This window comes from Mauremys mutica, chromosome 1 (assembly GCF_020497125.1).
Source record: "Mauremys mutica isolate MM-2020 ecotype Southern chromosome 1, ASM2049712v1, whole genome shotgun sequence".
NCBI classification, from domain to species: Eukaryota; Metazoa; Chordata; order Testudines; family Geoemydidae; genus Mauremys; species Mauremys mutica.
This window is the reverse complement of record NC_059072.1, coordinates 159,766,446-159,793,701: the sequence shown is the minus strand read 5'-3', so window position 1 is coordinate 159,793,701 and position 27,256 is coordinate 159,766,446. Positions and strand designations below refer to the sequence as shown.

Below are 27,256 nucleotides of genomic sequence, written 5' to 3'. Positions count from 1 at the left end.
ATCTCTTTAAGAAGCAAACTGAACCAAGTGTGCCTCCTCCATCTATCTATATCAGCACATGGCACCACTGACAGTCATAATTCTTATCAAGAACAACCAGGACAGTAACCGTCATACGTCTGTTCCTTCAAGTACTGTACTGAATGGAATACATGTTGTCATAATTCAAAGATGAAGGGAGAGAACTGGTCAGGGAACTGGTGTTCTCTCTTGGAGCTCAATTCAGTTCAACTCCCACCGATGTCAACAGGAGTTCTCATTTACATACAGTTTCTCCAAGCAGCATGTGTGGGGAAGGGGAAAGAATGGGAAGGGGGAAAATCCTCTCTTTACCGACATATCTCCCTAGCAATTGATTTTAAGCTTGTTGGAACACACATGGCCCTCTGACATGGTTTTATAATTTCAGTGACTTTTAAAATTAGAATTCAATAAACTAACTTTTTGGTACTACTGTGCACTAGATCTCAACTAGATGAGCCAAATAAGCTAGGTTCTCGCTCTCCCTGATCTCTGTTCTTTGGCTACAGAAATTAAAACCAAAACACAAAGGCATTTCAACAGCCATCTCTGCTTCCCCAAACTGAGTACTCAGGGTGAATATGCATCAACTGAAGAAGTGACCAACAGACAATCGAGATGTGACTGGTACCAATAAAGTTAATCAAACCACAACTCCAAGGGGAGGACTATCTAACTTTAGTGAGCTTTATGAGAGAAAGTGAACACAAAGATTCCCTAGTTCACACAACATGGGCTAGGACCAATGAAACCCCAAAGCCAGAGCAAACAAAGCTGATAACCTACGACCCCATCAGCAGAGCAGCTAACTAACTGCTCTGCTTCCCAGCGCCTTAGTGACTTACAGGGAAGAAAGCTCTTTTCTGAAGGGTCCTTCAGCCAATGCTGTTCTGCGGGAAGGAACCACCCATACTCTGCCATCTGAGCATTAGGTGGAAAGAGAGAGTTCTGCCAGGGTTTAGGCTGTTATAAAACACAGATATTGGTTTTCCCTACAAATATTGAAACACTAACTTCAGGCTGGTTAACACTTGCTTCTGTGCAACCCTAAGCATCTGTGCAATATATTCCCAGAGAGAAGACATATGCTGATTGAGGTAAACAAGAGAGATTGTGTAGGATTTAACTTGAATGTAAGATCCTTGATTTCTATTGTGCAGACTGCCTTGAACTACTTGTCAAGTGAGTTGGCGGGTTAAATCTTAAGGGAATACTTTTAAGCACTTTCTTTAAGTAATTGAATTAAATCACGCCTCCACAAGCTGAATTTTTGGAGGAAAAGTTGGCAATGATATGCCCTTTGGGCTTTATTAAAATTACTTACATTCAGAATTAAAACTTCTTTTGGACATTTCTAAAATTCTACATATTGTCTACGACAAGCAGATAGGCTTTTTGTTGTAATCAGCTTTTGATCCTGCTTTTCCAGACATGAATATCCTCAAAAAGGAAGAAGGCTTCACCTCTGTGCGAAGTTCTCCACAGGACTGTAGTTTAGGCTGCAAGTTAGACAAAAAGTTTCTAACCATCAAAAGAGTGAAGTTCTGGAACCGCCTTCCAAGGACAGTGGTGGGAGCGAAAACCTAACATGTTTTAAAACAGCTTGATAAGTTTATAGAGAGGATGACCTGATGAGATTGCCTATAATGGCATGTTGCCCATCCACGACTGTTAGTAGCAAATATCTCCAACAACCGGTGATGGGACAGTAGATGGGGAGGGCTCTGAGTTACGACAGAGAATTCAATCCTAGGTGTCTGACTAGCGAGTCCCGCCCATATGCTCAGAGTCTAACTGATCACCATATCTGGGGTTGGGAAGGAATTTTCTCCAAGGTCAGACTAACAGAGACTATGGAGGGTTGGGTCGCTTGCTGGGGCTTGGGTCACTTGCTGGTTTGAACTTAAGTACATGGTGGACTCTCTGTAAATTGGAATCCTCAGATCATGGTGTAAGGACTTCAGGAACTCAGCCAGAGGTAAGGGGCCTATTACAGAAGGGGGTGGGTGATGTTCTGTGGCCTGTGATGCGCAGGTGGTCAGATGAGATCAGTGCTTCTCAAAGCCTGTCCTCTGCTTGTTCAGGGAAAGCCCCCAGTGGTCCAGGCCGGTTTGTTTACCTGCCGCATCTGCAGGTTCGGCCGATCGTGGCTCCCACTGGCCGCGGTTTTCTGCTCCAGGCCAATGGGGGCTGCCCACGGGCAGAGGGATGTGCTGGCCGCCCTTCCCGCAGCCCCCATTGGCCTAGAGCAGTGAACTGCGGCCAGTGGGAGCCGCCATCAGCCAAACCTGAGGATGCAGCAGGTAAACAAACCGGCCCGGACTGCCAGGAGCTTTCCCTGAACAAGCGGCGGCCTGACTTTGAGAAGCACTGGACTAGATCACGATGGTCCTTTCTGGTGAAGCAACTTAGGCACCTAAGCTGCTGGACTCCAGGAGAGTGGTTCCTGGTTGTGAATCGCTAGCAGAGATAGACGTCTCCCTGCAGCCCAGACTTAGTTGCCTACCTCCATAAGAAGGGGAGGGTTAGGGCACCTCTCTCATCACAATCTCCCATAGTGTAGCTTAGGCAGGTCACTGCCTAGCATGCTGGCTTTCCCGATCATGCACTGAGGCACCCATCTCTCCCCATTCATTGTATAGCAAGCCTAGGCACTTAGTTCAGGCTTTGTGGATTACAGTGTTGCTTCGGTGATTTTTTTTTTTAGGCACCTAAAAGTTAGGCTCCTGTGGCCTAGAATCTGTAAAAGCATCTTAGCCATTCCTCCCTGTTTCCTTATGCCTCCAATACGCTCCTTCCTCCCCTCAATTTCCCGTCTGTAAAATAGGAAGAATGCTTCCCACAATCTCACAAGGGTTTTGTGAGGATGACTGTATTAAAACCCATGAGATGCTCAGATACTATGATGACAGCAATCATGTAAGTAATACAGAACATATTGGGAGAGTTTTTCTTTCTTTTTTATGCTGATGACCAGAGCTGGGTACTTTATTTGCAGCATACAGTTTGATACATTTAGCACCCTGGTCTATCTGTAATTTTTCTGCACAGAGACCTGGTTTTTGTGTGTGTAATAAAACAAAAAGAAAATAACAAATTTGTTCATTATTCAAAGTTATTCAGCACACATTAGATGGGAACATGTCTCAGTCTGTGGGTTGTACATAGAATCATAGACTATCAGGGATGGAAGGGACCTCAGGAAATCATCTAGTCCAACCCCCTGCTCAAAGCAGGACCAGTCCCCAACTAAATCATCCCAGCCAAGGCTTTGTCAAGCCTGACCTTCAAAACCTCTACATAAACAATTCACCATGACTAGAGCAGATTTAGATTTAAAATACAAACATTCTTTAAAATAAAAAACAGGATAATTCTCAACAAAAAAGTTGACAAAAATGCGTGCCCCCCTTTTTTTTTGGAAAAGGTCAAATCATGACTCCACCTTCAGGGAGTAGTCTATTCACATGACTGGCCAATTAAGTCACATGGCACTATTACTGCTCCCTAACTGTATGACTCCTACAGACTTCCAGATGACTACATAAATGCATTCACTACATATTTGTATGAGAATCCACATTTCCATGACCCAGAAACAAAATTTCACTCACAGGATAATTTGTGAAAAGTGAGTAACAGGAGCCTTGAATCCCAGCAGAGCAAATTTGCAATTCCTATTGGAACAAGTATTAGCAATTGTTTGTTTAAAAAAAAAAAAAGTTCATTTACCATAGTTCTTTCTGATGACAGGCTGCTGGGGAGCAGAGTTATGACATCCAGAAACTGACAACAAGAGCAATAAAAACTGACATATTTCCGGAAAGCCAAGCCATGGTACCACATATAATTAATAGAGAGTGTAATTATTCACCTCCGGAAGGACTTAGAAGGATGCCTCGTAGGTAATTCTGTTCTCTCACGTCTCACCCTCTCTATGTTTCATGGCAGTGGGGCAGGCCAGGTTGGGACTCTGAGTTATTTACCCTACTCCGTGCCTCGAGAGGTATCATTGTGACTAAAGCCAGGTTTGAGTCACACTCAGGGTCTGAACCTCCCCAAATCCTAGAGGAGTTTTTTTTTTTCCCAGACCCAAACTCTGGAGTTGAACCTAAATTCTGTAATGGGCCAAACCAAGACCCGGGATCCAAACACCTTCTGAACTTTGGCAGTGGTAGGATCACAATCTGAACTGTACAGGTGGACCCTGTAAGGCTAGGACTGACTACACAAATGAGACAGTCTAATCTTAGTGCGAGAGTGCTATGTTAATACTTGTGTTAAGACCTGCAGTATGCCTAGCATGAACCAGGTGTCTTCAATGAACCTGAGCAGAGCCAGACTAAAATGAGTGCCGTCTCTCGCTATATTAGCAGGAATATCATATGCAAGACATAGGAAGTAGCTGTCCCATTGTTCTCGACACAGGTCTGGAGGACTGTCTCTAATTCTGGGTACCACCCACACCTTAGGAAAAATGTGGACAAAGTACAGAGAGTCCAGAGTAGAGCAACAACAATGATACAAGATTTAGAAGCCTGACCTAAGAGGAGAGGTTAAAAAAACTGGGCATGTTTAGTCTTGAGAAAAGACAACTGAAGGGGGATCTGATAATAGTCTTCAAATACGTTATGGGCTGTTATAAAGAGGACAGTGATCAATTGTTTTCCATGTCCACCGAAGGTAAGACAAGAAGTAATGGGCTTAATCTGCAGCAAGGGAGATTTAGGTTAGATATTAGGAAAAAAACTTTCTAAATAGAAGATTAGTTAAGCTCTGGAGTAGGCTTCCCCCACCATTAGAGGTTTGGAAGAACAGGCTGGACAAACAGCTGTCAAGGATGGTCTATGGTGGCTGACTTGGTCCTGCATCAGCACAGGGGGATGGGTTTGATGACTTCATGAAGTCCCTTCCAACTCTACATTTCAATGATTGTATAGGGGTCCAGAGGAAGCACTTGAAGTGCAATCAACGAGATTCATGCAGTCAGCTCAGTTATGTTGCTGGCATATATTGCTTTTGCACAGGAGGAGGAAAAAATAAGGAGGATTTGGCACAGACTTTGGATAATCAAAGAGAAGCTGTCACCCCATAAAAATGCCACTTGTGAAAGATATTTGCTTTCTAAAACTCACAGTCAAGGGCCATCTGAACCAGCTGATGCATTTGTAACTGACTAAAAGTGTAATCATGTGAATTTGAGGAGACTGGATCAGACTTAGGTCAATTTGTTCTCAATATATATATATGAACTTAAGCCCACAGAAGTCAACGAGAGTCTTTCCATTGACTTCAGTGTTTTTTGGATCAGGCCCTAAACAGAAACTTCAAGAAGCTATTTAATCTTAACCCACAGACACAGGCATTTGAAATACTAATTTGGGCTTTAAGTGACCTAGTAGCAAATGAGCATCTAGTCTACATAGAATCATTTGCAAAGGAGAAAACTGGAAATCAAGGGAACAAGAAAAATCAGTCTGAATAGAAATAAAATAATTTTTTACAGGCAAAAATTCTTAGGGACTTGATGAGGTTGAGAACATGAGCCAAGAAATGGCCCAACACTTGGCTCGTTAAAAAAAAAAAATATCATTTTTGAAAGCTATGTCACACAACTAGAGCCAAGAGAGACCATGTGCTTGGAGAAGAGAACAGAAGTGGCTTAGATCTCTTTGTCTGTACCGTAAGGATAGAGTAAATGGACCACATTTCAAATATAGCTAAACATTAGAAGTCTAGTTGTACCTTTTAAATTGGATAACTGCAATGCATCACAAGGAAAACATTAGGATTAAAAACCAGTCTGTCCATTAAGTTAGTAAAAAGTGATGTGTGCTGCAGTGCTAAAGAATCTTAATAAGCATAGTAAGAGAATCCTCAAATAACTGCAAAGGCCTAGACTATCTGGAAGGAGAATGCCACTTTAGAGTCATTCCAATGACCCATTCACCAAGAACATTTCCATTTGTCCTAAAAGACTGAAAAAAAATTGAACTTGATAATATAAAAAAAAAATCTGGGAGTTATTGACATGAAAGAACAATGATGTTTGCATGAATTCTGTGTTTGTAACTGAAAAAGCCAAAAATGGGTATGTGTTGATTCACATGATTAAAATGAAGCCATAGAACGTGAATAGTATCTGATCAAAAGTGTTGAAGGAGGGAAAGCTAACTTGTCAGAAGGAAAAATATATCCTTCATATTAGATGCAGCACATGCATTTTTTCAAGAAAAAATGTTGAGACAAGCATTAAGCTAATGACTTTTAGTCCAGCATTTGGATGTTGTGCAGTGAATTTAAGCAATGGCCATTTGGTACTGGTTCTGCTCCCAAGGTATTACAAAAAGTAATTGCACAGATCTTTGAGTAATTACTAGGTGTCAAAGTTATAATGGATGATGTCTTAATTTGGGTATAGGGAAGGTAACACAAAGAAAAGCTTTGGCAGGTTTTGTAGGAAGAGAGACACCTGACATTACACAAAGTCAAAATCTGATCTAGCACAACTTACTGGCTGTAAACAGAACAAAAAATGGCTTAACTGCTGATCAAGATAAAATAAAAACAACTGATGTGCCCACTTCACAATGTAAAATGGATATACAGAGATTTTGGGGGATGATAAACTGTATGTCATAATTCAGATCCAACCCATCTATGGTCAACAAGCCCTCACTGGAATTGCTGGAAAGTTACCTTGCCTAGCCTAGGGAGATAACTATAAGCAGGCATTTGAGCAGTTAAAAGCACTGATTGCCATTTCACCAGGTTTAAAATATTATGATTTAAACTAAGCCAGTTGCATTGTTACCAGATACATCTTCTGAAAGGCAAATCTTAGTTAGGAAAAGCAGCCATTTATACTGAGACATCTAAGCAAGGGAGAAATATACCATGTCCAGGTGGAAAAGAAGACTTTGGTTTGGTTGTCTTTCATTCCATCAATATACAAACAGAAGACATGTGCAAGCACATCACACCTCACATGAAACCTTTGGTCTGATTTTCAGAGCGCTGACTATTGACTCCAATGATATGTGCAGATTCAGCACATTAGAAAAAGAAACAGGCCTTTTGCCTCTAGCATCATCTGAAATCATAGGGATGAAGCTGAAGCCGTTCTGAAATGGAGGGAGATTTTCAAAAGACACAAATTGCAGTTAGGTGCCTGAGTCCCATCGGGAAAATAAGCATCCTAGCTGCAATTTGTGCCTTTGAAAATCTGCCCCGTGATCTTCATATGGAATATAAATTGGATTAGGAATGGCACATCAAACACCCTTATCAGAGCAATGAACAGATCTACACCATCTCAAAGCAATGCTGATGACTATGGATGTGCTGCAGGGAGGTAAATGACTATTACTGCTACAAAATGACTGGGGTTTCAAATTGAGAAACAAAGAGGCCCAGTTTTGTATAATCAGCAATTAACTAATTTACAAAGCTGGCCAAAGGACCCTAAAATAAGACCACACTGGCCATTTAGGGATGAAATTAGTGAAAACAACATTTTGCTATAAAGCGAGGCTGATATTACCACAAACACTGAGAAAAATACTCCCTAGAATACATAGCAGGCATCAAAGTACTGACAAAGGACAAGAAATAATTTGTTCTGTCATGGGGTGAGTGCTCCAATAACAGGTACAATAGCTGGTTGTGAATCATTTCCCAATGCTGGATCATGATACCCAAAACGTGTGTAGGATGGGCTTAATCTGAATTTAATGAAAAAAAAATATTTTCTGCTAAAATAGATCACCGTGCTAAATTCATGATGATTTCAAAAGCTAGCTAGTACAAACAGCATAATGATGCTAATCACCTTTACCTGATTGCTATTTTTGTCCAAACCCTGATCATTTCCCACTTGGGGATCTCTCTGATTTCCTCCTCTGGCCTTAATGCCTGCAACCTCGCTTCCCTAAAACCCACTCAAAATAGTGCTGCTAAGCTCATCTTCTTGGCACATTACCCTGGCTACAGCACCCGCCTTGTCAAGTCCCCCTCTTGGCTCCCCACCATCTAATGCCGCAAACACAAACTTCTTGTCCTTACTGACAAGGCCCTCCATGATTCATCCACTGCCCTTCCTATGTTATCACAAGGCCAGCACCCACCTTTGCCAATGATGCAAGCCTCGAGGGCCTGATTCTGCTCTTCCTCCCCCCCTCCCCCAGAACTTTCACATTTTCTCCCTTACCACCGCTGAAAATGGGAAAGTCTCCCAGTCAAAATCCATAAAGCTGCCACTTTCTCCTCCTCCAGCTCCCTCATCAAAACCCATCTCTTCCATATTGCATACAAAAAGCTGTCACCTGATAATGGCTAGGCAGGTGGAGAACTTTAATCACTGCTTCAAACTGGCTAAAAACTGGGCACACTTACCAGCCAGAGCACCCCATCATGCCAAGATTCTGTGTTACAGGGGTTCTTCCATTCTAGTGCCCCTTTCCCATTCACAAGAATCTGCAGCTTCCATTGTCTAGTCCTCCAGCCAGGTCACCTCTCAGTCCAGGCCCCTTCTCAGTTAACGGCAAAGTCCACAACAGAAAAGACCGAAGTCTAATGGTCTCTATGCCAAGCCCTCAGCCATCATCTGGGATGTCTCAATTTTGGTTTCTTTTAGCATTGACACCTGTACATCTCCTCTGGCACAGGGAGTAGAAGGGGGACCCAGGCTCACCCTTTCCTCTCAGTTCCAGCCTTGGGACCCTATGTTAGGTAGCTAAGGCCTCTCTTTGCAAACACGTACCACTGCCCCTGGGCTACTCCTGGATTTTCACTGCTGGTCAGCAGCTTCCACAGGTCTGTGACCACTACTCTCACCCTGGAGTTGTAGTTTCTCCCCAGCCACTATGGAGCTTCTGCAAAGCCACTCCTAGACTCTCTGACAGCAGCTGGGCTACCTTTCAAACAATCCTTCCAGTTTTCCATCTTCAGACAGGAATTTCTCCCAGCCCCTCTTGGGTTGCTGGGTTTGTGGTTCAGACAGTGCCTCTGTCTGTCCTTCAGACAGGAGTCCCCAGCCCTCCTGCTGGAACTGTAAGTTTGACCAGCTGTAGGGCCTTAGCCAGTTTCTTCCTCAGCTACCCCCCACCCTCCTTAATTAGCCCTCAGGCTCAGAGGCTTCAGCAGACAACTTTCTCCTGTTGGAATGGTGTTTGCCCTGTGAGGAGGGAGGAGTCAGCATACATATATCTGGGTCCCCTTTCTAAAGCTCATTCCAACCTGTCTACTTTGCAAGGTTCCTGATCCCGGGCTCTTAAAGGAATAGTAACAGGATTTCTTCACAAATATTACTTATTCCAGGCACCACTTCTGCTCTACCAATATTCCCTAGGTCACTATATCTCTCACATCTGCCAAAATCCTAAAGGCCACATTTCATGATGGTGATGGACTGACCTCTAGGTCTGACAGGCTGACTATTACTCTTAAGGGGACAGAATACCCCATCTCAACCTCCTATTACACTTCTTTGTTATCCAATCTTACCTATCCCACCTCACTTGTTTGTCTCATCCACTGTTTACTCCTTCTCTTTTAGGATATAAACTCTTTGGGCTGGGTTTGTCATTTATTATATGTTTGTGCAGCACCTAGCACAATAGGGATTAACCTGGTTGTGGCCGCTAGCTGCCACTACAATATAAATGCTAAATACTGATCATTTAAACTCTGAGAAATGCAGAGCTTGGGCATGCTAACCAAAGAAAATCTAAAAGTCCAAAGTTAATGCATAAAACAAGCAGATCTTGGAAATGGGTATCATCATCCTGATTTGTATAAAATGTACGAATATGATTTGCATACAGTGCTACATTATGAAAAGAAAATGTTGACTGCCCATTTGAAATAACAATTTCCAATGCACAGAATATGTGAAGTTCGGATTACTAATCCCAATTCTCAAATCTAGTAATCTCAGTAATTCACTAAAGATACTAAATGTCATAGTTTCTATAAAATCTAGCAGCAATGAGTTCCACACATCAAATTAACTATAGCATCTGCATGCAGTACCACTGCCTGAGGTCCTACCAGCTAAAGATCTTTCTTGGCACACCCACAGGAGGCTGCTATGGAGTAATAAAGGGAATCCAGCACTAAAATATATATACATAGTACTTACATATGATACTATTCATTTGAAGATCTCAATGCATTTTGCCAATATTGGTTAGTTAATTAAGCGTTACAGTTAGAGCTGGTTAGGAATTTTCTGTTGAAATGACTGGGAAAATCAAAAACTATTTTGTTTCAAGTCAGTTCATCTCAATTTGAAACATACTTTTTTTAAACATTTCATTTGGCATCAATTCCACATTAAGCTGTAGTTCAGGTGCATCATTCCTGCTCCCATTCCATCCTGTGGGCTGGGCTCCTTGACTGGACTACATCTCCCATGAGTCATTGTGGTCTCCCCTCTGACCAAGCAGTGTGGGGCCTCAGGAGGGTCACACAACTGCAGTGGATTATGGGATATATAGGCTAAGCAGTGAGCCCAACCAACAGGGATGAGGGTATGAGGCACTTGAACTACAATTCCCATGATGCACTGCAGCACCTTAGGCCAATGAAATTTAATGTCAAATTGACTCTCAACACATTTTTATCTGGTTAAACATAACAAAATGAAATGTTTTCATTCAGGAATCTAAAATATTTTGTTGTGATGGGAAATACTGGAACAAAATGTTTCAGTATTTCCAAACAGAAAAAAGTTACCAAAATGTTTGTTCCTCAAAAACTTTCAATAGTTTGACCTTTTTGTCTGAATTTAGGATGAAAACAGAAGATGAAATATCAGAATTTCACATAGGACAGAAATTTTGATTTTCAACCAGCTCTACTTACAATATTATCGTCAGGTAGTTATCACATATGCAGTAGAAAGATCACTTCACCAAAAAACAAACTGCAGACCCCTGTGGTGTGGGATGCAGACCTGTTTAGCCATGTACTGCAAAACATTTGAGAAGAGGACATGAAGAATATTCCAGCTGAAACTACAGGAGGAATTTAAGCAGCAGAATGCAATTACTTGGTCTGGAATTTAGCCAAGACACTGATGTTAACATCCCTGCTCTTATGAAAAGAACCATGTGATCTTTAATGACAACAAAATGATCAGACCTTCATTTTTACATGGCATCTGAAAGATGATTCCTCCGACAGCACAGCGACCCACTAGCACCACAGTAGAGAATTAGATCGGTTCTCATTTAGCAGGGGACACTTTTCCCTCTGAATTAACATCACCACTTAAGTGTTCCTTGAGTTCCTCCAAATAGCTGACTCAGCCTTACACTCAGGGGCGGCTCTAGCAATTTTGCCGCCCCAAGCACGGCGGCACTCCGCAGGGGGCACTCTGGCGGTCGCCGGTCCCGCGGCTCCGGTGGACCTCCTGCAGACGTGCCTGCGGAGGGTCCGCTGGTCCCGCAGCTCCGGTGGAGCATCCGCAGGCATGCCTGCGGGAGGTCCACCGGAGCCGCGGGACCAGTGGACCCTCTGGAGGCACGCCTGCGGGAGGTTCACCGGAGCCGCCTGCCGCCCTCCCGCTGACCGGCGGAGCGCCCACCGCGGCATGCCGCCCCAAGCACGCGCTTGGCGTGCTGGGGCCTGGAGCCGGCCCTGCTTACACTGCTTAGTTCAGTGTTTCTCAAACTGGGGCCGCTGCTTGTGTAGGGAAAGCTCCTGGCGGGCCGGGCTGGTTTGTTTACCTGCCCCGTCTGCATGTCCGGCCGATCGCGGCTCCCACTGGCCGCAGTTCGCCGCTGCAGGCCAATGGGAGCTGCTGGAAGCAGTGGCCAGTAAGTCCCTCAGCCTGCGCCGCTTCCAGCAGCTCCCATTGGCCTTCAGCGATGAACCGCGGCCAGTGGGAGCCACGATCGGCCAGACCTGCAGACGGGGCAGGTAAACAAACCAGCCCTGCCTGCCAGAGGCTTTCCCTACACAAGCGGCAGCCCCAGTTTGAGAAACACTGGCTTAGTTTGAGAGACCTGTCAGGATCACAACAGAAGGAGATATAGCTGTAGGCCATAAGGCATCCACCTATGAGGGAAGGGAGTCAGTGACCAGGGTTCAAAGTTGGCAGCAGTCACAAGAAACATGAGTAGCAGTTTGCAACAAATGTCCAACCAGAACATAACTCAGACAAATACAGTATCTGTTCATCAGATGCTAATAACAGGGAGTACAGCAGGTCAGGACTGAGGGGTATTGGCAGAGCTGGGGAGGACTGGAATAATGGGGGTGGAAGACCTACAGGCTGACATGAAATTAGCAGAGATTTGGCAAGTCCAGACTGAAGTAAGGGGCACAGCAGCTCTGGACTGAACCATACTGGCAGAGCTGTGTCAGGTTGGGAGCAGGACTGGAATGGGTGGGGGGAGCGCAGGGCAGGAGTGAGGGGCACTGGCAGAGCTGGGTGGAGGTGGCGAGCCCAGGACTGGAATAGCAGGTGCTCGTGGAGGTCAGCAGTGAGATGATTGGTAGAATTGGGTGTGGTCAGTCACAAGCCTTGTGCCTGGTTCTATCCAGCCTCACTTATCTCTTACTTTTATAAGCACCCGACTTTGCCGCATTTAGAAAAATAACAAACACGAGTCCTGCAGCTGCAATTACTTAGCTGTTCTCATGAAGGGGCTTTATAGAGGACAAGCTGGTGCCTCTTGCATAAGTCATCACACCCCATTCTAAAACACAACACACCCCTGAATGCTTAGGGTGTATGAATGAGTGGGCGGGGGATTCACTTCCAGGAGCACTGGAATAACAGGGAAGGAGGTGTGTGTACACAGAGACTTAGTTTTGCTGAGGCATAGCAGCAGCTGTCAGCTCCTTTGTAGGTTACAGGTATTTAATACATAGTCTTACTCGCCCACTCCCTCCCTGCTCCTGAGTCACAGGTTCCTGAGGCTTTTCTGAGCCGTACTGAAAGTCTAATGCGATAGCACACAGGTTCAAACACTTCATTTTGTGGCCTCCTTCCCCTGGCTTTGTTTATCTCCATCTCCTCATTACTGTGGCAAGGAAAGGAAGGAAAACACTTCAGAAATGAAAGATTAGTTTGCTGTAACATAAAGATGAGCTTTGTAATCACTTTCCTTTAAGCATAGAATTAAAAGATAATAAAAGCCCTAATTAAGGACCTCGTTAGCTTAACTAGATTTTCATATGCAAAGTGATGTTCACCGTGTGCTGCAGCCATCTGAAATTGCTGTCTGGCCCTCTATGGAGCACCTGTGCCAGCTCCCAATAGTATTTTTCTTTCTTTCTTTCTTTCCCCTTGTATCCCCGTATTTTAGTATATCTCAGGCTGGGCTGAGGGCATATTGCACAGACCTGAGCCAAGGGCATGTGAGACAGAGATGGTGCATCTTAGACCAACCTGAGCCAAGGGCACATGGAGCCAATCTGGGCCAAGGAGATGATAGAAGACAGTGTGGAACGCAAGAAATGTCTCAGGTTAACCTAGGTTGAGAGTTCATGGTCAGAGGTGGGACAATGATGTATCTGAGGCCAACCTAAGTTGAGGGCCGATGCAGCTGGCCTGGGCTGAGGAGAAGACATGAGCTAGTGATGAAGTGAGGGCACATCTCAGGCCAACCTAGGGGTTGTGTGGAGCAGAATAGACCAAGGACATGTCTGAGGCCAACCTGAGCAAAGGGCTCCCAGGGTGAGTGTGTGTAGAGCAGAGCTGAACACAGGGCATGTGGGTCAGAGCTAGGCCAAATCTTGGCTCTGGGTAGAAAACCAGCAAAGTTCACTAGTTTGGATGGAGCTTTGCTTGGTGGTGCTGGTTTCATCCCAACCTGAAGCAAGTTAAACTTGCACAAAGTCTGCAGGGATCCCTGCAAACCCAGGCATGGAGCTTCACATAGCTCAGTTCTTTGGCATATCAGATCCCCTCACAGTGTTGCAGGGAAATACGGGGGACGCTTTCTGAATGTCCATAAAACTTCCCCTCTGAAGAAGGGCCGTGTCTTGGCAGAAGCGATTAGGAAGCCATAAAAGCTAAGAAGGGTGAGCAGGGGAGGGAATAAAATAGCTGCTCAGTGCCTGTGTGAAAAATCAGCCCATACCTAGTGTCCCTGCGCCTCAGAATGCTCCCATCACAGCAATGGCATACGGAGTGCAAAGCATCAGCTCAATTGTAACCGTCTGATAAATTCCTACAGCTGGGAACTCAGCAAGAGGTGGGAATCGGGGCTTTCATCCTCGTTAAATCCGTAATCGAGGCCTCATTCTACTTCGTTTAAATCCTGCTGTGAACGTAAGCAAAAGCCTGGCAGTGCTGAGCAGGGAGGTCACCCAGGGGTGACGGCGAGTGATAAGCCAAGCAGAGGGGAGACACTGAGCTGGAGGCAGGGTGGGCCTTCTGTGGGTCAACAAAGACATCAGTTGAGAACTCCCAGTTTCAAGCAAGCACTTCTTTCCAGGCTGGGGAAATACACTTATTTTTAAATAGGAAATCTACTGAGCAGAAGATATTCTAATCCTCACGAGCGATGGGCCCAAGCTAGAGCCTCAGGTCTGGATCCTAACCCATAACTTGACCCCGTCTCTATCATGGGCTGACTCTCAACATCCTGGGATTTGGGAAAGTCCAACCCCAGATTTTGAACCCCCTTGTAGTTTAGTCAGCAGTCCCTTCCATGACGTACAGTCCTTTCCGTGACATACTGTCCAGGCCAGGACTTAGGGAGACCCTGTGTAGTGCAACTAGCTGCACAAGCTACATTAGTCAATCTATTAGCTGGAGAGCAGCAATTACAATGATCCTGGCTCTTACCTATCAAGTTAGAGACTGCTTGGAGCTGAGGTTCTTTTTCAGCTCTGTATAGAAACAGGAAATTTTGATCCAGATCCAGTGTTTGTACCTGTATTCAGATTCAGGGCTTCTGGCTAGGTCCATCGCAAAACAGTTACGTGTGATCATGTAGAAGAGGAAATCACCAATGTAGCTTACATACCATTTAAAATCATAATTAACATCACTGCACTTTTACTAAGTTAGGGTTTGAAAGTGAGGCCATTTGTTGCAGAGAATTCTACAAACACCCTTAACGCTGCCCCTCTCACCATTGCTAGTGGGACTACAGGTATATCATAACTATCAGAACAGCTTTACAAACCGTTACAATTATTCACATCAAAGAAAAATGTCAACATTTAACACACTCGTTGGCATCCTGCTGCTGCAGCTGCTGATTATTAGGATTACTATTCGCGTATGGACAATTACGCAAAGGATATGCCTAAGCATTAGTTCAAATATAAACAGCAGATTTGCTTGGACAGCATTCGTGGCCCATTTTATTCGCTGCTGCAAACAAACAGAATCGGCTTTGGTTTGCAAGAATGTCCCAGGGGAGAGAAAGAGCCAGGGATACCCGTTTGATGAATGTGTGTTGGCAGGAGTATTTTGCGCTGGAAGTGTTTGCACAGAATTCTTGAAAGCTCTTAGTGATTTTGGGAGTCATCCAATCAGGGAGAAGAAACCACACCATGTGACTCAGGCGGCCAACCATACAGCACAAATAAAGAGTACTCAGAACAACAGTCATGGGCAACTCTGGGTTGAGACATGTTCCAGTAAACCATTAATCAAACAAACACATAACAAATCTGTGCATGAATCATCCACTAAGCCCCCTGTAGATAGAGGGAGCGTTTCATGACTTCAGTGCATAGGCATAGTTTCATTTCTATATTTGGGGGCGGCACCTCCTATCAGGCTAATGGAGTCGCATGGGGATAGGGGGTGGGGGAATCTGTGCCTGTCCAATGCTTGCAGTTTGGGGGTGGGGGGTAACTTCTCCCCTGCTCCCTCCAAACTACGCCCATGCTTCAGTGGCTTCTGCATCAGGCCCTAGCAGAAGAAGGGGCTAAATTAATGTGACTAAATTGTTCGCTGTGAATAGATTGCCTAGCTCTAATTATTATTACTACTCTCATTTCTGAGGTGCCCTTCACTGGAGTATCTTTGCTCTAGATCAGCTTCCCATCATGGGAATGGCACTGTCCTCCCCCTCTCAGTCTGAACCATTTTACTTAGCGCCACATTCTGCCCTCAGAGTGAGGGGCAACCCCACAGACTTCAGAAAAGTTACTCAGCTACACAGAGATGTAACTAACAGCAGAATCTGCCCTTTGCCTGGGGAAGCAGATCCAAGTTGTGGCAATGCCAGGGACCTTGCCCAGCTGATTTCTTAGCTGCACCAAGCCATGGATCTTGCCTGAAGCCCCTAATAGTGTGTAGTTCAGGCTCAATCAGATCGCCAGCAGGAACAAATTCCACAGCGCTAGGATCTCCACCAAGGAAAAACTTGGTCCCCCAGGCTCCAAAGGCCCTACCCTGGGGAAGGCCCAGAGGGTCCCTGCTGACAGGAAGTGTTGTGATGGGATGTGGAGAGAGGCCTCAGCCTAGCAGGTTGGATGTAGTACCCTAATGCATGCAGTCAGCGTGTGCAGAGTAGCTAGGTGAAGGACAGGAGCACTGGAGGCCTGACTCTGGAGAGTGGCATCTTACACCCGTATTAGGCGGCTTGAATAAGGTGAATGCAGTGAGATTTCCAGTCCATGAACAGTATGGAATGGTTTCTCTGGCTCCCAGTGTAATGGCTGACAGAGGAGGGTGCTCTCTGAGACTATTTGTGTAGGGTTAGATACAGGATGTTGGTAACTGCCATGTGGACCACGGGTGGGTGGTGGTTGAATGTGGTTGTTCACAGGTCAGTTTTCAGAGTGTTGGAGAGTACTGTACTACTCAATTATTTGTCTTGCTTACGATCGGTAAATATCTACACAGGGAACAAATATTTAATGATGGGCTCTTCTGTCTAGCAGAGAAAGGTATAACATGATCCACTGGCTGGAAGTTGAAGCTAGACAAATTGTAGCTGGAAATATGGAAAATCCTATGCTGGAAATAAGGCATACATTTTTAATGGCGAAAGTAATTAACCGTTGGAACAACTTACCAAGGTCCGGGGTGGATTCTCTATCACTGACCACTTGTAAATCAAGACTGGATGTTTTTCTAGAAGATCTGCTCTAGGAATTATTTGGGGCAGTTCTATGGCCTGTGTTATACAGGAGATCAGACCAGATGATCACAATGGTCCTTCTGGTCTTTGAATGTAGTGATACAGGTACAAGGTACTTTGAGTGCCCTCTAGTGGTAGTATTAATCCTAGTACTGGAAAGGCTTATGTGAGTATACTGCTCAGAACACTTAACGGAAGCTGGGTGTGTCTGTGTTCAGAGAATGAGCAATAAAGCATGGTGGAGCGGGATGCAGAGTCACAGTTAGGTGCAAGACTGTCTTTGTGCCCACCAGTAAGCAAGTCAATATCAATCTAATTCCATACAAGTTGTGTTGCCATGTGTCAATGTGACATTACAATTGCATGAAGGCTCAGTTGTTGCTAGCATGAGACAGTAGCAAAAAGTGTGGTGTATGAGTGGCAATTTCTGAGGCGATCTGGAAGTTCTCAGCGTTAGTGCACCATGGGAGGATATTTTTGAGGTGGAGTGGCCTGAGTGTCTATGTCCATGTAAGAGAGTTCAGGAGTGTACCGTTGTGTACATGTATGTGTGTGTGTGGATGTACACAGATGTGTATATGGGACAGTGTGGTGTGCATGAGTATTTGTGTATGTGAAAGTGAGAGAGGTATGTGCATGTATGTATTTTGCAATGTGCATATTCATGTATGTCAAAAACCACACATCTGTGCCCTACACAGGAATGTGCAGCCTGCATGGAAGTGGCTTGTAGGCAGACAGCAGTGTGGACATGTGTGTCTCTATATGACTATGTTGCATATTTTAATACATATCAAGCTTCCTTAATGCAGCAGCATTGCATGATCTTAGAATATCCTTTTTACAAATGTTATTTTCCAAGTGGGGCTAACCTCTCCGTGCTAGTGAAAAGAGGAACATTCACCCTAAGGAATGAAAGAAAAGAAATAGAGAGAAAGTGTGGGGCAAAAGGGGCTGTAGGGGGAGGTACAGAGACAGCCCCTCCCAGCATAGGGCAGATGGGATTCGGGGGCAGGGAGAATGGAGACAATTGCTCCTAGTATGGGGTAGACATGGCTTACGGAGGGAAAGAATGGAGACAGCCCCTCCCAGTGTGGGGCAGAGGGGACTAGGAGGGCAGGAATGGAGACAGCCCCTCCCAGTGTGGGGCAGAGGGACTCTGGGGAGAATTAATAAGGCATGTTCCTCCCACACAGGCAGAATGAAATGATATTAATCAGCGTGCTTCTGTAAGTAAAGGGAAGCATCTCAGGATCGTAAGAGAAGGAGGCATGTGTCCCACTCACAGATCAAAGAGCCTGAGCAGCTGAAAATACTTGTGTCAAATCCCCACTCTCTGTCTCTCTCCCCCTCTCCCTCTCTTTCCTGGTTCATTTCTCATTCTGCAGGCTGTTTAGCACTAGGCCCTTCTTCTGATTAACATTTCAAACCCTTTGTTGCTTTGTGCTGGCTTAAAGGAACTAATCATCATTAGCACTTCAAAAAACCCATCCCCTTTTGCTCCTGGAGTCACAGGTGTCTCTGTCAACTGCTTGCAGGAATACAACAGGGGTAATGATGCTCCTTCATCAAGTCACTGGGATGCAGCAGGTCAGGGCTTGGGCAGGCGGGAAGATCACCATTGCTCCGGCGGTCCATCTTCCCAGCCCACATGGAGAAATGCTGCCATTCCACCTCATCCGTACTTAACTGGCAGCCTGCTCACCAGGCAAAGTGTGGGGTGTCTGCAGGAAGGGCAGAGTGCAGGATGTTCTGTCTCTTTTCCTAACAGACCCGCCCTGAAAAGATTTTTAATACACTGGAGACTGCGCTAATATTAACCCCTTCCCTTCCCTATACCGCTAAAATCTTCATAGTAGAGAGGGGCAGAACCGAAACGCCAGATTTAACTATTTCCTCCCTCCCCAAGAAACTTGGGGGATGTTCCAATCTGGGTCTGGATTTGAATTTGCTGGCTGAGGCCTATCTCTTTTCCTGATACAATCTGCACCTGGAAGGCTGAGTGCTTTTCCCAGTACCCCAAACCTCTGGCATCTGCATTGAAGAGTCAAACTGATGCGAGGACAGGCATCCTGGAAAGATGGCTGTGTCTGGTCTGCACTGGAGCCAGGAGGTGTGAGGGCCCCATGTAAATGGAAAATAAATGAGAAAAGGGGAAATACAGGAATACGCTGGAAGAAGGTCTCAGGGGTCATTTGTCAAAAAGTTGACAGCCATTTGAAGAGAGGGTTGGGTCTGATTCCTGGGATGAAGTCACCTCCTCTCAGGTTGCCACTGAATCCTCTCTGCCAGACACGATGTATCCCTGGAGCTCCTAAACATACTTTGGAAGAGGAGCACTTTCTGCCTTGCAATGGACCAGGTGGCACTTAAGTAGTGTGAGTGTTAAAAACATTCCCCTAGGGGAGAAGATCCCAGAAGTCCCTACAGGGTCTTCACTCCACTTCAGATGACCCCAGATGGCTCCTGTGCTCCCTTAGCAAGAGATCCAGGAGAGTTTTCAAGGACAAAGTTTACATTTTTCCAGCAGAGTGTGGGTGAAGAGCACTTGATCTGCTCAGTGGAGCAGCCTCCCTGCCTGGGGGTGGGTCAGTGTTTTATGTAAATGTGAAAACACAATTGGCCAGATGCCCAGCCCCACATCCCTCCTCTCTGCAGCATATGCACCCATGGGACACTGGGATACTCACAGCTTGAGGGGAAAATTTTAGTGAGAGCCCCTTGTTAAAATAGTGACAGCACAATCACCAGAAAAAAGGAACCATCTCCAGAAGCCCTAATATTTTATATTTATGGAACAACATTTTGACCTGAAGGATACACCGTACTGGTGTAGATCAGAGCTGCTGCTCAACCCCATACAGTGAGACCAGCCAACAGTTTTGGATAGAACGATGCCACGAGAGTTAAAGCCTGAGGAGCGGAATTGCCGAAGGGAGAATTACGTGGTTAGGATGCTGGGGATAACACCCCAGCTCCTACACGAGTCTAGCTCCAAGACCAATCCGAAGTGCTCTGAACGCGCCTCCCCATCTGTATGGCAGACACACAAAAGCTCCCTCCCCATTCTCAGTGGTATGCTAAAACCATTGCAGCTATCCATAGACTCACCCCTTGTTATGACACTGTGGAGGATGTGTGAAGCCACCAGGGAAATAGCCCTGCAGCTCCCCACCCCATCTCAGCCCATCCAAAATGTACACTGGACACTCGGATGTGTCCTCACGGCACATTGGGCCACCCTGGGTGTCCAGCTGTGTGTGCATTAATGCAGGGGAAGGGGCTGGGTGTGGTCCATGGGTTCGTGTAGCTGTTGCAGGCCAGTGATCTCTATGGTTTTGTTTGCCCATGAGTCATGAGGATATTCATTTGCCTGCGTACAGGTAGGGACTGCAAGCATGAAAATTATTTTTGTGGCTCTACTGTGAGACTGGGTCTGTGGGAACACGCTTCCCCCATGTGCCTGGCACGTCAATATCCAGGCACTGATCACTTTCAGGATAGCAATGGCCCCAAGTTCACAACTGAATCTTGTGGGCAAAACCCAACCTGAACATCCTCCTCGCCTCAGAGCCTGTCCTGTCTGCTGAGCCAGCGCTGGGCACTCTCCAGCTCTCGGACCCTCTTATTCCAGGAATCGTCCCTCACCTGCTTCCCCTCCCCTTCCTGATCTCTCTCGACCTGAAAAACACCCCCGTTGTCTGTGGCACAAACATTTGGCTTTACAAACTAGGTTCCCTTGATGCTCCAGCTGTAATCTCTAGCCTCTCCCTTCATTACTGGTGTGAGGGCAGGGAGGGAGGGGAAAGGGCGAGTTTGGCTGTCTACAGAAACCGGGCAGCCAACTGCACGTGGAAAGTCAATGCGGCGCGAGCCTTGACAACGCCAACAGGAGAAGGCAAAAATCCACCCGCAGTTGGAGCTGGTTCCATGCTTTTGTTTCAGTCGGTTTCTCTCTCTGAATCGCTCTCCACATGGTTTCCGTGCTGACCACTCTTGATAGCCCATTGGGCAGGCTGGCTTGGAACATGCACTGAACATTTCCACCAAGCCAGACTGACTACACTCAAAACCTTCAGGAGGGGGTGGGTGCAAGACCAAGCCATGTCCCCTGGGACTCAGGCATATTGCTCTATTGGATAGAGATCCTGCTCTCTAAGGTCAGATGGGGCCTAATCCTGTGATGCTCCAGAGGTCCCCTAGTTCCTACACTAAGAATCATTGATGCTCAGCACCTTGCACTGTCCAGCCTTACTCTAGTTGAAGTAGCCTCCTGCCTGTGTCATGGTGGTGAGAGTGGAGTGTGTTTCAGCGAGTTCCGTGCTTTGCCATAATGAGCAAGTGCATAATGATGAGTGCTTGTGTGTGTCCTTTGTGCATGTAAAGGAGCCTTTGGGTAAATCTACACTTTGAGCGGGATACAAATTCCAGCTCAAGGAGACATAGCTTTGCTACCTCTGATCAACCTAGCATGAAGGGCTAGCAGCCTGAATACGTACCCATTGAGACACTAGGCACGTACTCAGGGTGACTAGCCCCTCATGCCATTCACACTGCTGCAATGGCGCTCCATTTTTAGTGCACCCACTCACTCAGAGCTACAGCAGGTTTGTCTCCTCAAGCTGGAATTCCTATATTCTGCTCCAAGTGTGGACATAGCTCTATCGGTTCATCTCTCACATCCCGTCCGAGGGCCCGGTCTGGGATCCAAACAGCCACTCCGCTCCTACCCAGACAGAGGCTAATTCCTCTGGCCCAGGTGTGCTGACAGGGGGCCTTGGACTTCTCAGAGTGAAGTCACTAGGCCTGATTCTCCATTGCCTTGCACCTTGCATAGTGCAGTTCAAAGTGGGTGTAAAACGTAGCCAGATCAGAATGGTAGCACTTTACACCCACTTTGCACTGGTGTAAGTGACTGCACAAAGGGCAGGGTGATAGAGAACCAGGGTCCTTGTGTCTCTCGAGCTTCGGGCAGTGAACCTCAAAAACATTTGGGCAGGGAGGAGCTTCCAAACAGCAGGGTGTTCCTTTCAAAATGACCTGCATGCTCTTCCCTCTACTTTCGGTAGGGGGCGTCAGAGCCTAGAGTTTAGGCAGAGAGGTGACTGTACAGCCCCAGGGGATATGATCACATTTCAGCAAATCAGAAGTGTCCTTTCCCTGGGGTTTGATAATCTATGGATGTGAGGGTCTGGTAGTGAAGTGAGAGAGAGCGGGGGGCTGGGGAGCGGGGGGAAGGCAGCTCCCACTATGACGAGATGGAGCATTCCCCCTCTTCTCCTTGGTGTGGGTAACAGCTCCTGCTCCTCCTGGGCTGGCGCAGCGACTTCTGTTTCAATCTATCAAACCCTGGTGTTGAGTCTCTTCTCTTTATGTTGCCTGACGTGCAGTGGGGTCAACCCCTGTGAGTTTCTCTCAGGCTAGTTGGTCTTTTTTCTTAAAGCCCCAGCTCCTGCTGCCACGTGAGGAGGTGAGAAGCTCAGCTTTCATTTCAAAACCAACAGGTGGTGTTGTGGTTGTGCAGAAAGGCTTGGGGGGGGCCTTAAATGCTCAAAATGCCCACAGGCAAATAAGAACCCCCCCACTATTTATTTATTTTTTAAAATTGTGAATTTTAACCAATCCTGTGATTCTGGGGGGCCTTGACTCCTGATTTTTGAATGCCTGGGGCTAGCAATGCTGCTGGTGGGGCGGGGGAGGGTTGAGAGTCATTTCTCCTGTACAGCTGTGGGACCCAGTCCTGCTGTGCTGATTGCATCCCACCCCCTTACCCTAGAGGAGTAAGAGCGTTGAGGGCTTGCCATTCCTCACACTCAAGTTGTCGCTGTCCGTGGTGCTGCCATGCCCTGGGCTAATACTAGTCGCCCACTGTGCAAGCCGGCATCAACATCCTTCTGCCAGGTTGGGTTTAATTTGACGAGAAATGGTTATTTTTAATTTTAAAATGATCGTCATCATTCTTGTTTATTGTGTTGCAGCCCTCTCCCAATGCATCAAAGAACTTTACAGTGTTACAAGCCACACTCACAGAAGGATTGCTTTACTTCACCCCTCGCTGAGATGCAGCTACCTCGGGGGGTGGAATGAAGCAGCTGTGTGACAGCCACGTAACAGTTTAGGACAGAGAGTGCAGAACAGTACAGTATCTAACAGGTTCTGCAGAGGCGGGTAGAGTGTTCTAAGAACCCATACTTTTGAACAGGGCACTGGGACTGACACCCCTACTCTCAAAAAATAATGCAATGAGACCTTGAGTGTCCACCAGTGGGAATGGCTTTGAGTTTATGTTTCATTTGACAGGTGGAAGCACCGGTAGCACAGTGCTCACCTAATACTATGCTGGTATGTTTGCTCAGTACAGACTCAGGAAGAAATGCCTCTGCAATCTCTCTTTCCCTCTCCCTCTTTCTAAGGCGTGGTCTACACTGGGGGAGGGGGGAATTGATCTAAGTTACGCAACTTCAGCTACATGAATAACTTAGCTGAAGTCAATGTACTTAGATTGACTTATTGTGGTGTCTTCACGTGGTGCCGCTCCCCCGTCAGCTCCGCCTCTCTCAGCGGTGGAGTACAGGACTCGACAGGAGAGTACTCAGGGATCAATCGCTGCCCACCAAACCAACGGGTAGTGTAGACATGCCCAAAGCCTCGGGTTGCTGTAATGGGAGGACCTGTTGCTACCCATCCCTTGGGAAAAGACGGTTACTCACCGTTGCAACTGTTGTTCTTCGAGATGTGTTGCTCCTATCCATTCCATGTAGGTGTGCGCGCCGCGCGTGCACGGCTCTTCGGAACATTTTTACCCTAGCAACTCCGGCGGGCCGGCTGGGCGCCCCCTGGAGTGGCGCCGCTATGGCGCTGGATATATACCCCAGCCGGCCCGTCCGCTCCTCAGTTCCTTCTTGCCGGCTACTCCGACAGTGGGGAAGGAGGGCGGGTCTGGAATGGATAGGAGCAACACACCTCGAAGAATAACAGTTACAACGGTGAGTAACCATCTTTTCTTCTTCGAGTGATTGCTCCTATGCATTCCATGTAGGTGATTCCCAAGCCTTACCTAGGTGGTGGGGTCGGAGTGAGATGTGGCAGAGTGTAAGACTGCGGAGCCGAAGCCTGCATCATCTCTGGATTGCTGCACCAACGCGTAGTGGGAAGCGAAGGTGTGGACAGAAGACCAGGTGGCTGCTCTACAGATGTCCTGGATGGGAACATGGGCCAGGAAGGCGGCCGACGAGGCTTGCGCTCTCGTCGAGTGAGCGGTGAGGCGGCATGGTGGCACGCGAGCAAGCTCGTAGCATGTCCGGATACATGCCGTCACCCAGGAGGAAATCCGCTGAGAGGAGACCAGCTCGCCTTTCATGCGATCAGCAACCGCTACAAACAGCTGTGGCAAATGCCGGAAGGGCTTCGTCCGCTCGATATAAAAAGCGAGGGCCCTGCGGACGTCCAGGGTGTGAAGCTGTTGCTCACGAGGTGAGGCGTGCGGCTTTGGGAAGAAGACCGGAAGGAAGATCTCCTGATTGAGGTGAAAGGCCGACACCACCTTAGGGAGGAAGGCCGGGTGTGGTCGAAGCTGCACCTTGTCTCCGTGGAAGACTGTGTATGGTGGACCAACCGTTAGGGCACGGAGCTCGGAAACTCGTCTTGCCGACGTAATTGCGACGAGGAAGGCCGTCTTTCAGGAGAGATAGAGTAGGGAGCACGTGGCCAGGGGCTCGAAGGGTGCCCCCATAAGCTTGGCCAGAACGAGGTTTAAATCCCAGGCCGGGGTAGGATGCCGTATTGGCGGGTACAAGCGGTTGAGGCCCTTAAGGAAGCGGGAAACCATCTGGTTGGAGAAGATGGACCGACCTCCCATGGATGGACGAAAGGCGGACACGGCTGCCAGGTGCACCTTCAAGGAGGAGACCACGAGTCCTTATTCTTTAAGGTACCAGAGGTAGTCCAGGATTGTAGGGATAGGGACTAGGAAGGGATTAAGGCCGCGCTGATCGCACCAGAGCGTGAAACGCTTCCATTTCGCGAGGTAGGTGGAGCGAGTGGAAGGCTTCCTGCTTTCAAGTAGGACTTGCTGTACTGCCGCCGAACAGTCCCTCTCTGCGTGGGTCAACCACGCAGGTACCAAGCTGTAAGATGGAGGGACTGTAGGTTCGGGTGGCGGAGTCTGCCGAAGTCCTGCGTGATGAGGTCTGGCCATAACGGAAGGGGAATGGGATCCCGAACGGAGAGCTCGAGCAGCAGGGTGTACCAGTGCTGCCTTGGCCAGGCCGGAGCGACGAGTATTAGGTGGGCCCTGTCCCTCCGAAGCTTGAGCAGTACCCGGTGTATGAGCGGGAACGGAGGGAAGGCGTAGAGGAGGTGATCTGTCCAGGAGCAGAGGAATGCGTCCGACAGGGAGCCTGGAGAGCGACCCTGGTACGAACAAAACAGGTGGCACTTCCTGTTCTCCTTGGAGGCAAACAGGTCTATCTGGGGAAACCCCCACCTCCGGAAAATCGTGTGCACCACATCTGGACGAAGAGACCACTTGTGGGAGAGGAACGACCTGCTGAGATGGTCGGCCAGTGTGTTCTGCACTCCTGGAAGAAAGGACGCTTCCAGGCGAATCGAGTGGGTCACGCAGAAGTCCCACAGGAGCATCGCTTCCTTGCAGAGCAGGGAGGAGCGGGCTCCGCCCTGCTTGTTCACATAGAACATTGCCGTTGTGTTGTCCGTGAACACCGCCACGCAGCGGCCTTGCAGACGGGCGCGGAAGGTGAGACACGCCAAGCGGATCGCTCGCAGCTCCCGGACGTTGATGTGGAGGGAGAGCTCTTGGGACGACCAGAGACCCTGGGTGTGAAGGTCGCCCAGGTGAGCCCCCCATCCCAACGCCGAGGCATCCGTGGTCAGGGTGATGGATGGGCGAGGAGGTCGGAACGGGACTCCTGCACACACGACCTCTGGGTCCAGCCACCAGCTGAGCGAATCGAGGGTTGGTTTCGTGACTGTGACCACCATGTCTACGGGGTCGCGATGCGGGTGGTACACCAACGCTAGCCAAGATTGAAATGGGCGAAGGCGCAGCCTCGCGTGCGTGGTCACGAATGTGCAGGACGCCATGTGGCCCAGGAGGCGTAGGCAGGACCGAACCGTTGTTGTGGGAAAGGTGTGTAGGTCCCGGATGATGGAGACCATTGTCTGGTGCCGAGGTCGAGGGAGGCAGGCCCTGGCCAAACTGGAGTCGAGGACCGCTCCGATGAACTCCACTCGTTGTGATGGAGTTAAAGTGGACTTCTCGGCATTGATGAGAAGGCCCAGGAACCGAAACAGGGATAGTATCTCGGTCATTTGATCCACTACCAGCTGTCGGGATGTCCCGCGAACCAGCCAGTCGTCGAGATATGGGTAGACGTGTATGCGACGACAGCGGAGGGCTGCGGCAACCACTGCCATGCACTTGGTAAAGACCCTCGGCGCGGTGGACAGGCCGAAGGGTAGCACCGCAAACTGGTAGTGCGTGCTGTTGACCACGAAGCGCAGGTAGCATCGATGGGGAGGGTAAATCGCGATATGGAAGTACGCGTCCTTCATATCGAGGGCAGCAAACCAGTCTCCCAGATCCAGGGAGGGAATGATGGTCCCCAGGGTGTCCATGCAAAACTTGAGCTTGAGCAGGTACCTGTTGAGCTCCCGGAGGTCTAGTATAGGTCGGAGACCTCCTTTCGCCTTGGGGATGAGAAAATATCGGGAATAAAATCCCCTGCCCCGCATGTCGTGCGGCACCTCCTCTATGGCACCCAAGCTCAACAGAGTCTTGACCTCTTGTAGGAGGAATTGCTCGTGAGAGGGGTCCCTGAAGAGGGACGGGGAAGGTGGGTGGGAGGGAGGGGGCGAAACAAACTGATACAAACTGAAGGCGGTAACCATATGACCTCCGCTGGGTAGCCGGTGTGTGCATACCCAAGGTGCGAATGGCAATTCGACCATTTTTGAGGGTCTGAATCCTGGAGTCCGTTTTCTCCGAAAAGAGACCCTGAGTGTCGAATGGGAGGTCTTGCAGGGTGTACTGCACCTCAGGCGGCAAGGTGGAGGACTGCAGCCAGGAGATGCGCCTCATGGTCACACCTGAGGCCAGGGTTCTGGCTCCTGAGTCCGCTGAGTCCAGAGCGGCCTGGATGGAGGACCGGGAG

At 47.7% G+C, this 27,256-nt stretch overlaps 1 protein-coding gene across 2 annotated transcripts in view; it reads right to left on the bottom strand.

Moving 5' to 3' along the window:
• Positions 1–27,256, bottom strand: part of LOC123360821 (limbic system associated membrane protein) — a 1,375,067-nt gene that overhangs the window by 1,104,647 nt on the left and 243,164 nt on the right. The window contains exon 1 of one of the 2 annotated variants that reach the window (XM_045001278.1): positions 8,937–8,979. The exons of the other annotated variant lie outside the window; for it this stretch is intronic. Coding sequence (XP_044857213.1) covers positions 8,937–8,964 — 28 coding nt within the window. The 5' untranslated portion in view covers positions 8,965–8,979. Of the gene's footprint in view, positions 1–8,936; positions 8,980–27,256 lie in introns of those variants that run through there. 2 annotated transcript variants of the gene reach the window in all.